The following is a 12,544-nucleotide window of genomic DNA, read 5'->3' as shown; positions in this document are numbered from 1 at the left end:
CAGTTACAGGGTTTGGACAGTTTTGTCTCTAGTCTGCTTTGTTATCTTTATACTGGATGGCTAGGGTTCTGCACAGGATACATATACAGTGTGCAAACTTCAGTGTTCTCAGTCTCCCTCTGCTGGTAGGAGTGCATAACCTAAGCGTCTTGACCGGTCTGGAAGGTGTAGAGGAAAGAAAATTTACAGGTAAGGCCTAATTTCACCATTTTCTGCGTGGTAACTGCTAGCACACAACTGTGTTAAGGGGCTTTGCAGTATTGTTGCAGATAACAGTGGTAAACTGTTCGTTAAGTGCTTCTTCTGTTAGTGGATGTGTCATGATTGGAGAATGGGTGTGAAAGGCATTTTGCAAATTCAGTGTAGCACCTATAATGGCAAATGCTGGGAACACCACTAGTGGTTGCCACACTAAGGGGCCCTTTTGCTAAGTCACGATAGGCCTAACGCAGGGCCTACCACGCACTAAAACACACTACTGCGGAATGCACTGAGGTGTCCTGTGGTAGTGTGCCACTTAGCATGCACTAATCCCGTGCTGAAAAATATATTTTACTTTTCAGCATGGGAGGTGTGGCAATGGGCAGAGAATTAGCCATGCCTGTGCTAATCGGGTAGCGTGGGCACATTACCGTGCAGTATCCGATTAGCACAGGAGTAGCGCGGGAGCCCTTACCATCTCCTAAACAGTAGCGGTAAGGGCTCCCGTGAGTAATGGCCATTTGCTAATGGAGAAATTAGCCATGACCATTAACTAAAAAAAAGGGGAAAAAAACACCTCAAATGTGGCCATTTTACTGGCTCACTAAAGATGGCTGCAGCACAGGCCATCTTTTTAGTATGCCTTAGTAAAAGGACCCCTAAATTTATAGCTATTGTATGGTAATTATTCATTGTACATTTTAGAAAGAGTAAACAAGTGATTCACGTTTACCCATTCCACTGTACTCACTATTTTATAGACCTCTATCATTTCTCCCCTCATCTATTTGTTCTCTAAGCTGAAGACCCAAAAATCTTTAGCATTTCCTTATTGGGGAGTCATTCCATCCCCTTATCTCAAAAAAAGATATAGCGGAATTAGAAAAGGTTCATAGAAGAGTGACCAAAATGATAAAGGAGATGGCGCTCCTCTCATATGAGGAAAGGCTAAAAAGGTTTGGGATCTTCAGCTTGGAAAAGAGACGGCTGAGGGGAGCTATGATTGAGGTCTACAAAATCCTGAGCGGTGTAGAAGTGAATCTATTTTTTTACTCTTTCAAAAACTACAAAGACTAAAAGTTACCTGGAAATACTTTTAAAACAAATAGGAGGAAATATTTTTTTCACTGAATGAATAGTTAAGCTCTGGAACTCTTTGTTGGAGGATGTAGTAACAGCAGCTATCGTATCTGGGTTAAAAAAAAAAGGTTTGGACAAGTTCCTGGAGGAAAAGTCCAAAGTCTGCTATTGAGATAGACATGGGGAAGCCACTGCTTGCCCTGGGATTGTTAGCATGGAATGTTGCTACGATTTGGGTTTCTGCCAGGTACTGTGACTTGGCTTGACCACTGTTGGAAACAGGATACTGGGCTAGATGGATCATTAGTCTGGCCCAGTATTGTTATTCTTATGTTCTTAAATATTTTGGTTGTCTTTCATTGTAGCTTTTCTAATTCTGCTATGTCTTTTTGAAATTTTTTTAAATTTGGTAACCAGATGTGCAGAAATGCACAAAATACTCAAGGTATGGTTGCACCATGGAACAATATAGAGGCATCATAATGTTTTCTGTTCCATTCTCCATTCCTATTTGCTTTCTTAGCCACCGCTGCACAGTGAGTAGAGGATTTCAACATATCATCAGTGATGACACCTAGATCCTTTACCTGGGCAGTGACTCCTAATGTGGAAACCTGCATCATTATAGCTATAGTTGGGTTTCTCTTCCCTAAGTCCATCACTTTGTACTTGCTGCCATAGGCGGTCGGTGGCCCAACTGTTTGGGGAGGCTAAAGGGGGCGGGGTTAGGGGTGGGGTCAGGGGTGGAGCTTAAATCCATAATTGTCTGATAACACACAGAAAAAAATAAATAAATAAAAATAAGTCACAATTAATATCTTTTATTAAATTTAGATATTAGATATGTATCATATGTCAAAGAATAAAGTGGTTGCTCAAAGCATATTCTAAGCACAATCGCTCAACTGCAAAACACTATGCACAACTTTGTGCAAAAACACACTCAGAATCTTACTGTACCATAAATATTACACTGGGCAGAACCTAATACACCAATATACCACCCATACGGAAAATGCAGACCGTCAACGATATGAAACAAGGGATCATATCATCACAGTTCTCATGTAGAGCCACAAAACACCCTAATTCATGTTTAATGTGGGATAAAATGCCATAAGTAAATAAATATAAACTTTTAATGTTGAGCACCTGATTCTCAAAGTGGACATATTCCAAACACTATAATGAAAATAAAATGATCTTTTCTACCTTTGTTGTCTGGTTGTCCCATTCTGCTGCTATCTGTTCTCAGTGCAGGTCAGGAAGTCATCCTCATTAAATATCTCCCTGGCAACCCAGCCAACCTCCCCCCTTCCTCTCCCAGCAGTAAGGTAAACAAACCATAAACCAATTTCTACAATTGCTTACACAAGGCTAGAGGGCTTTCACTGCAGCTGCTGCTGTGAGGATGGAGGTAAATCAACAATTTAAACCTCTCAGAGCACAGCAGGGGAGGCTTAGCCTGTCCAAGCCTCTTATACCGGGCGCCTATGCTTGCTGCCATTTGGATGCCCAGTCTCCCCATCAAATAAGGTCTTATTGCAATTTTTCAATCCTCTGTTGATTTACCAACTTTGAAATCAGCACATTTGATCACTTCACTCATTAATATTTCTGATTCCAGATAATTTGTAAATATGTTAAAAAGCAGCAGTTCCAGCAGGGATCCTGTACTGCTTTAGCAATTGCAGTCTACTCACTTAATCACCACAGACTGCTCACCAAATAAAACACTACAGATTATTTTTGGATTTGTATTGGGTAAATGAAACTCTTTATTCAAATGGAGAGTGTATAAATCATTATTGCTTCAATCAATTTACACAATGATTAAGATATATACACACTGGCTAGCTATATTAAGAGATATGCACACTAATCAAACCATCTAAATATATATATATATATACACACACACACACACATACAACACTGGTCAGGAAGCTCAGGCCCTTAAATCATCAGCCGGGAGATCCGTTGCGGCGAAAGCTGAGTCTCAACCAGGTACACCCCTTCTGCACGACACGTCTGCCCACAGATGGACCTCAACTCCACTGTGACAGCCGTCCCTTTTTATTAGCCTGAGCTCATGTTCAGAGCTAAGGAAAGTTACAGACAGCTTATATGGAAAATTACAGCTAAGGAAACTTACAGGATTCTTAGATCTATGGGAACGTGGCCACATGCTTTCCCAAGTCCAGGTGGCCAAGCTGGGCATGGAAACCAGTGCCATCCTCCCCTTTGCATACCAAATTAATTAGAGCTATGTCTTATCTTATATTTACAAGAAAAGTTACTTTCGGTCAAAGGCAAGATTTCAGAGTGTAAAGCAATCCTTTAAACAGCCCGCCTGAACCAGCTTCTCCCTGCTTGTTCCAGCCCATCTGCTCCAGCCTACCTATTCCAGTACTTCTGCTCCAGCATGTTCCAGTCCGCCTGATCCAGCTCCTCCCTGCTTGTTCCAGTACACCTGCTCCAGTCTGCCTGAACCAGCTTCTCCCTGCTTACTTCAGTGCCTGCTCCAGTACATCTGCTCCAGCGTGTTCCAATCCACCTGAACCTGCTTCTCCCTGCTTGTTTCAGTCCATCTGCTCCAGCCTGCTTGCTCCAGCTTCTCCCTGCTCGTTCCTGTTCATCTGCACCAGCTTGTTCCAGCCCACCTGCTAGCTTGTCAGCCATTGACTTACTTGCCTGCCTGCCAACTTGTCAGCCCAATACTTACCTCCTCTCCAGCATCTCCCTGCTCGTTCCTGTCCATCAGCTCCATCATGCCCCAAACCGCCTGCTAGTTTGTCACCCATTTATTTACCTGCCAACCTGCCAACTTGACAGCCATTAACTTATCTGCCCCCCTGCCTCTCCCTTGCTCGCTCCTGTCCATCCGCACCTGCCTGCTCCACCCTGCCTGCAAGCTTGGCAGCCACTGCCTGACTTGCCTGCCTGCTAACCTGCCAGCCACTGACTTACCCACTCTCCAGTCCATCAATCCCTCCAATTCCAAGCTTCCGGCTCTTCAATCTATCTACCTGCTTCTCACCTCAGTCACTACACTTACACCTGTCACATCGCAATCACTACTTATGGCCCCTGTCCACATCCTCTTCCTTGCCCTGTCCCTTCCTAATCTTTTTCCCCTCCCCTTACCCCTGTCTACCGCTGGAACTCATTGCCCACCTGTGTTCCCTCCCGTCCTGCCTGCTACGGCAATACCCTATTCACCCCCATCCCTCACCACCTCTCCATCTCTCTTGTCCCCCTCCTCCTTCCTAGCCCTTAATCTTCAACACCTCCTTCCTGCCATCATCCCTTCACCATTCCTCCTAAGTGCACCCCGTCTTCATCGCCTTCGTCGCCTGACCTCCCCCACCCTCCTTCTGCACTCTCTTACTCCTCCTCCTGCTCTCCACGGGAGACATTAATCCTAATCCTGGCCCCCCTCACCTGTCCTCCTCCTCCTATCCATGCAAACGATTCCGTGATGTCTCCAACCTCGTCTCTATTCCCCTCCTCCCCCCTCTTCCCTCCCCTTTCATGCGCCTTGTGGAATGCCCACTCGATCTGCAACAAACTGCCCTTCACCCACGATCTCTTCATCTCTCGTTCCCTCCAACTGCTCGCCCTAACCGAAACCTGGCTCTCCCCTGACGACTCTGCCTCAGTCGTGGCCCTTTGTCATGGAGGTTATCTCTTCTCCCACACTCCCCACCCAGATGGCTGCGGTGGAGGCGTCGGGTTACTTCTCTCGCCCTCCTGTAGTTTCCAACCCCTCCTCCTACCGCAATCTCACTGCTTCTCGTCCTTTGAAGCTCACTCCATCCGGCTATTCTACCCATTACCACTCAGAGCTGCAGTCATCTACCGCCCCCCTGATAAGCCCCTCTCTTCATTCCTTACTGACTTCGACGCTTGGCTCACCGTCTTTCTTGATCCCGCATCTCCATCCCTCATTCTTGGCGATTTTAACATTCACGTTGACAACCCTTCCAACTCCTACACTTCTAAATTCCTTACTCTGATATCCTCCTTTAACCTCCGACTATGCTCTACCACCCCTACTCACCGTGATGGCCATTGTCTCGACCTCGTTCTCTTCTCTTCCTGCTCACCTTCCAATTTCTGCACCTCAGTCCTTCCTATCTCAGATCATCACCTAATCACCCTCACACTTCATCACCCTCCCCCTCAACCTCGCCCAACTATAACCACTGCCTTCAGGAATCTCCAAGCTGTCGACCCCCCTACCCTATCCTCTCACACCTCCACTCTCTTCCCTTCCATCTCGTCTTCTGAATCTGTCGACACGGCTGTCTCTACCTACAATGAAATTCTCTCCACTGCTCTGGATACCCTAGCACCATCTGTCTCTCGCCCCACTAAGTGCATTAATCCTCAGCCCTGGTTAACCCCTTGCATCCGTTACCTCCACTCCTGCACCCGATCTGCCAAACGACTCGAGAAAATCTCGCACCCTGTCAGATTTCACCCATTACAAATTCATGCTATCCTCCTTCCAGTCCTCCCTATTCCTTGCCAAACAGGAATATTATTCTCAATTAACCAATTCTCTTGGCTCCAACCCTCGTCGCCTCTTCGCCACCCTCAACTCCCTACTTAAAGTACCCTCCGCTCCCACCCCCCCTCACTCTCTCCTCAAACACTAGCTGACTACTTCCACGATAAAGTACAGAAGATAAACCTTGATTTCACTTCCAAGCCTTCTCCTCCCTGTGGCTTCTTAACCCACTCCCTCAACCAACCTCACCTGGCCTCCTTCTCCTCCTTCCCTCAGATCACCGAAGAGGAAACTGCTCGCCTTCTTTCTTCCTCTAAGTGCACCACCTGTTCCTTTGATCCCATTCCCACCAACCTGCTTACCAACATCTCTCCTACAGTTAACCCCTCAATCTGTCACATCCTCAACCTCTCTCTCTCCACTGCTACTGTCCCTGACACCTTCAAGCACGCTGTAGTCACACCACTTCTCAAAAAACCATCACTTGACCCCACCTGTCCCTCCAACTACCGCCCCATCTCTCTTCTACCCTTTCTCTCCAAATTACTTGAACGTGCTGTCCACAGCCGCTGCCTTGACTTCCTCTCCTCTCAGGCCGTCCTCGACCCGCTTCAATCCGGCTTTCGCCCACTACACTGAACAGAAACAGCACTCTCTAAAGTCTGCAATGACCTGTTCCTTGCCAAATCCAAAGGCCACTATTCCATCCTCATCCTCCTCGACCTATCTGCCGCCTTTGACACCGTCAATCATAAGTTACTTCTCGACACACTGTCCTCATTTGGATTCCAGGGCTCCGTCCTTTCCTGGTTCTCCTCGTATCTTTCCCAACGCACCTTCAGAGTATTTTCTAATGGCTCTTCTTCCACCCCCGTCCCGCTCTCTGTCGGGGTCCCTCAAGGATCTGTCCTTGGACCGCTTCTTTTCTCGATTTACACCTCTTCCCTGGGCTCGTTGATCTCATCACATGGATTCCAGTACCATCTCTATGCTGATGACACCCAGCTTTACCTCTCCACTCCCGACATCACAGTCGAAACCCAGGCCAAAGTTTCGACCTGCCTTTCTGACATCGCTGCCTGGATGTCCAACCGGCATCTGAAACTGAACATGGCTAAGACTGAGCTCCTCGTCTTTCCACCCAAACCCTCTTCTCCTCTTCCCCCACTTTCCGTCTCTGTTGACAACGCCCTCATCCTCCCCGTCTCTTCAGCCCGCAATCTCGGAGTCATTTTCGACTCCTCCCTCCCTCTCCTTCTCTGCCCATATCCAGCAGACAGCTAAGACCTGTCGCTTCTTCCTCTATAATATTAGCAAAATTTGCCCATTCCTTTCTGAACAGACCACCCAAACCCTCGTCCACTCGCTCGTTACCTCTCGTCTTGACTATTGCAACCTTCTCCTCGCTGGCCTCCCGCTTAGCCACCTATCCCCCCTTCAATCTGTCCAAAACTCCGCCGCACGTCTTCTCTACCGCGTGAACCGATACTTTCATATCACCCCTCTCCTCAAGTCGCTTCACTTGCTCCCGATCCGCTACCGTATACAATTCAAGCTTCTCCTATTGACCTTCAAGTGCACTCAATCTGCAGCCCCCCCCCCCCCCCATTACCTCTCTACCCTCCTCTCCCCGTATGTTCCCACCCGTAACCTCCGCTCTCAGGACACTATCTGTATCACTCCTATCTGTATCATTCTCCACCACCGCTAACTCCAGACTCCGCCCCTTCTGCCTCGCTTCACCTTATGCCTGGAACAGACTTCCTGAGCCCATACGCCGTGCACCCTCCCTGCCCATTTTCAAGTCCTTACTCAAGGCCCATCTCTTCTCCCTTGCTTTTGGCGCCTAACCACCTTCCCCATTCCTGATACCTACACTGACTACATAGCTTATTACCTTTAGATTGTAAGCTCTCTTGAGCAGGGACTGTCCTTCCCCTTGTCTAAACTTGTACAGCGCTGCGTAACCCTGGCAGCGCTATAGAAATGCTAAGTAGTAGTAGTAAACAATAAATGAAACAGAATTACTTCTAATTAACAATACAGACCCCGAGTGCACTGGTCGTTCAAGCAGGGTTGAAAAACAATCTTTTAAAATTCACTTCCACTACAGATCCCTGGAGAACCCCACTGTTTATTTATTCATTCTTGTATCCCCCTATTATCCAAAAACAAGTTTTGGTTCAGTGTGGATTCCAATTTACAGTTATGCAAAGTTACAATGGTTTGTTACAGCTACAAAGTGGTGTGAGCATACTACTACCACTAATCAATTTTATAGCCTTTTCTGAATTGAAGATAATTAGTAATGCATCTGGTGGCCTTGGGTATTGAGTTCCACCATTTTGAGTTCCACCACTTGGAAACCAGATAACTAAATCCAGCCATGTAGATGGCTTTGTAAATTATATTTCTGCAGTTTGGTAAAAGAAGAAGTAACCTCTGGTTTCTGGTCTTGTATTTCTTGGGGATAGTTCAATCAGATCTAGCATATAATCAGGAGATATGCTGAACATTATTTTGAAAATGAGGGTGCTAGTCTTGAAGAATAATCTTGCCTTGATTGGAAGTCAGTGTAGCTTTTCGAGCAATGGGGTTGCTCAAAAAGCTACACTTTTCATTCAGTATAACCGTGCCTACAGCCCAAGCTCCTCTTAGGGTTGGAAAGGTTTATTATTCTCAAACAGGAGTGAAGTTTCTATCACTATCTTTAGACTGACAGTAAAATGAATGTTTCTAAACACACATTCTGCTTAAACTGCAGCTTACTGTCCATCTTCAAAACATCACAAGTTCTAATTCATTTGTGCTAACCCCACAACAAAGGAAGAGGGGGACATTTTTACAGCCTGTTCCTGTTTATTCTCATGGCAGGGTTTGTGTAAACAAAAGAGCAGAGATAATCTCTAAGTCCTCCTGGAATACTGGGCACTCCATTAAGAATATATTTACCATTTAACCCTATTCTGTTTTCTGTATTTTAACTATTTCTCAATCTTAAAATAGGACACATAAGACCCAGTTTTTGAAAATGATTGGAGGTGCTAAACCCAATGAAAATTACCCCTCCTTGGACACAGTCATGGAGTTGTTCAATATTTAGAGGTGCTCAAGCATCCACAGAGTTGGTTCCTGTGGGCGCTGCCTCTTATCTCATTACTTTTTAACATTTCCTCAGGAGTGGTTAATCATGGGGTACTTTTTCAAATGCTTTCCAAAAATCGAGATACATTATATAAACCAGATTACCTTTATCCACATGTTTATTCACACCTTCAAAAGTAGCAGATTGAGGTAAGACTTTCCTTGGCTAAATATATTTTGGCTTTGTCCCATTAACCCGTGTTTTTTGTTCATTTTGCCCAGTACTGATCTCAGGCTCACCAGACTGTAGATTCCTGGGTCACCTCTGGAACCCATTTTAACATTGGCCACCCTCCAATCTTCACATACTATACTTGATTTAAAAGATAGATCTGCAATTTTACTTTTTAGTTCTATTATTAGTAATTTGTAACCTGTCACTATTCTGGGGTATATACCATCCAGTCCAGATGATTTGCTACTCTTTAGTTTGTTGGATTGCTCTATTACATCTTCCAAGTTCACAGAGATTTGTTTCAGTTCCTCCAACTCCTCATTAAATACCATTTCTGGTGCCTCTACCTACATCTTTCTCAGTGAAGACCAAAGCAAAGAATTCATGTAGTCTGTCAGCTATGGCCTTGTCCACCCTGAGTGCCTCTTTTACCCCTTGATCATCTAATGGCCCAACTGATTCTCTTACTGGCTTCTTTTTTAAAATTAATATTTTTATTATGTGTTTTTGTCTCTGAAGCAAGTTTTTTTTTCAAATTATCTTTGCCTTCCTTATCAGTGTGTTGCATCTAGCTTGTCATTCCTTATGCTGTTTCCTTTTATCTTCATTTGGATCCTCTTTTCATTTTGTGAAGTATGTTCTTTTAGTTAAAATAGCCTCTTTCACTTCACTTTTAAACCATGTTGGCTGTTGTTTGGCCTTCTCCCTGCATAAATAAGAGCTTTTAAGGCCTTCTCCCTGCATAAATAAGAGCTTTTATGCAGTCCAGATTCTTTAGGCTGGAACCTGCTTCATAGTTACAAGGAGTCTCTTCACTTCCTCTGGAGTGTACGTGAATAATAGGGCAGAAGCTGTGTTCTCCCTGCCTATTTCACCGATGACAGAGCAGTTTTAACTTTCACCAAGGTGAATCTTCCACCTGCCTAGATCTGCCTTCTTTTCAGATTTATTCCACAAACACTGGAGTTTGGTTTTGTCTCCCAAAATACACAAAATCTTGGCAAGTTGGGACTATTCATCTTTCATCGCCTCAGTTTAATTAGCTGTTGTGATTCTGCAGGAGCGGAGCAGGACTTCCTTTATGGTGAATTTCGAGGTTTTGCAGTAGGGTAGAACTGGGGATGCTAGGCTACGGTGTCAGTTTTGAAATTTAAGTGCCTTGCCCAAAGTATTTTGAAGTGAATGGAGGCATGAGTGGGAGGATGATGATCGTGGTGGTGATGAAGGAGGATCTTTCCAGGCCTTTGATTTATTCTCCTTCCCACCAAATTAGCGTTGGTTTTGGAGGTTCCCCACTGTGAGATGAGGACTGGTGGTAAAAGTGGGATTAATTGATGGCTGTGCCAGCTTTGTTTCCTCACTATGAGATTGTGCTAACCAGCCCAAATAAAGCAAGTGTTTGGAGTAGCTGATTTCCAGACAATATGAAGAGGGAGATAGTATCATGCTTTTTATTTTTAACCCCTCTTACAAGAGAGTTGTAGACACAATAATTAGCAGCATTTCTAAGACTCTTGATTTTCTCCTTGCAGGAAAGTGGTTTGTTGCACAAGGGAACGGTGCTTCTGGCAGACAATGTGGTGTGTCCTGGGGCACCTGAATATGTGAAGTACATAAGAAACAGCTCCCGGTACCGCTCCGAGTACTTCTCTTCACGACTTGAGTACCTGCAGGTGGAGGATGGGCTGGAGAAATCAGTCTTCCTAGGTTGATGCTGGGAGCCAGCATCTTCCAAGTGATGGGGAAGTTGACGAACTTCAGCCATTGAGGCACCACTCTCTATCTGAAACTGTTTAAAGTTGCTGTTAGCATTTCTTCCATGTTGACAAGTGTCCTCATGTACCTCACACACTCACTGGATCGAGTTTATCCATGCAGACCACATCGGTGTGAGGTGGCCTGTGACTCTTTGAACAAGGTGGCATCCTGAAGATCAGATAGGGTGACCAGAATGCTCCAGGTCAAATATGGAATTATTTTTGGTTTTGCCCATAGTGCATCTATGTTTCTGCAGTTCCAGCATTTTGTGAATAAAGTGGTAATGCATGTGTAATAGCTCTGGCATTCGTTGCCAGAGAATGTAGTAAAACCAGTTAGGTTAGCGGGATTTAAAAAAGGTTTGGATGATTCCAAAAGGAAAAGTCGATAAACCAGTATTAAAATGTACTTGGGGAAAATCCACTGCTTATTTCTAGGATAAGCAGCATAAAATGTATTGTACTTTTTTGGGATCTTGCCAGGTACTTGTGACCTGGATTGGCCAGTGTTGGAAACAGGATGCTGGGCTTGATGGACCTTTGGTCTGTCCCAGTATGGCAGTACTTATGAAATACACCTTAACAAAAATTAGCTATTTGTTAATTTCTATTTCTGTGCTAGAAGCACATAAGACTTGCCATACTGCGTCAGAATGAAGGTCCATCAAGCCCAGTGTCCTGTTTCCAACAGTGACCAATTTAGGTCACAAGTACTTGACAGGATCCCCAAAAGTAGTAAGATTCCCTACAACTAACGCCAGGGATGAGCACTGACTATCCCCAAGTCTGCCTTAATAGCAGGCAGCCAAGAGGTGTTCTCGGGGGATGGGACCAAAAGTTATGCAGATATCACTGCTATTCAGTTATTCAGTAATATCCAGATAAGTATCCATGTAGGGACCTCTGGGGCTCTCTCAGCTTCAAGTGAAGAGATACTGTTCGTCCTACTAAGTATAGTAGATGACCTTTTTATGCTACCCCGTACTTTCCGAATTGGAGGGTTCTTATTACCAGGAAGGTAATAAGAGGAAACCTTGAACTGGAGAGAAAATGGAGTAGGCAGTGTGCCACAGTGCTTTGACTGGGCTCTGAAACAAGGAGAATACAAGGTTTCCACTGATTCTGCAAGGGAATAGGAAGATACAGAGAACAACCTCGGGAGCTGAGACAGTGAGCAAAAATTGCCCACTGCCTCCAAAAAGTGTAAAGAGGGGAAAATGAAGAAGAGGAGATTCCTATCCCAGGATCAAAGATAAGAAGCAAAGGTTATCAGTAACTTTTACTATTAACTATTCTACCCCCTAATATTCAAAACTATTTAACCGCCCAGGAATGGCTCCTGGCTGGTTAAATAGGATTTAAGCACCTAACTGTGGATATTCAGTGGGAGATAACTGATTATCTCCTGCTGAATATCCCGATTAGTGGCTAGCCAGTTAGGCACGAATATTCAGGGCCTAACCAGCTATGTTGAGTGGTCAAAATAGTAGGCTTATCTTTGACTGCTAAAAGGTTAACTGGTTAGCACTGAATATCAGCATAGCCAGTTAACATTTTAGTGACTGACCCCCCCCCCCCCCCAAAAAAAAAATGGATATTCAACGGATAGTCACCGGAAACAGCCCAGCATTGAATATCCGGGGTCAGCGCCAATCACAGCACTTATGCGGG

General features: G+C 44.9%; 1 protein-coding gene across 6 annotated transcripts in view; it reads left to right on the top strand.

The window, feature by feature from the left end:
- LOC115463446 (catechol O-methyltransferase A-like) overlaps positions 1 to 11,245 on the top strand; it is a 79,087-nt gene extending 67,842 nt beyond the window's left edge. For all 6 annotated transcript variants that reach the window (XM_030193947.1, XM_030193942.1, XM_030193946.1 and 3 more), the window contains exon 6: positions 10,649 to 11,245. In XM_030193947.1, coding sequence (XP_030049807.1) covers positions 10,649 to 10,828 — 180 coding nt within the window. In that variant the 3' untranslated portion in view covers positions 10,829 to 11,245. The remainder of the gene's footprint in view (positions 1 to 10,648) is intronic.
- Positions 11,246 to 12,544: the final 1,299 nt, after the last annotated feature.

Source organism: Microcaecilia unicolor, chromosome 2, assembly GCF_901765095.1.
Source record: "Microcaecilia unicolor chromosome 2, aMicUni1.1, whole genome shotgun sequence".
Taxonomy (NCBI): Eukaryota; Metazoa; Chordata; class Amphibia; order Gymnophiona; family Siphonopidae; genus Microcaecilia; species Microcaecilia unicolor.
Note: the sequence above shows the minus strand (reverse complement) of the source record. Positions and strands in the feature narration are given on the sequence as shown.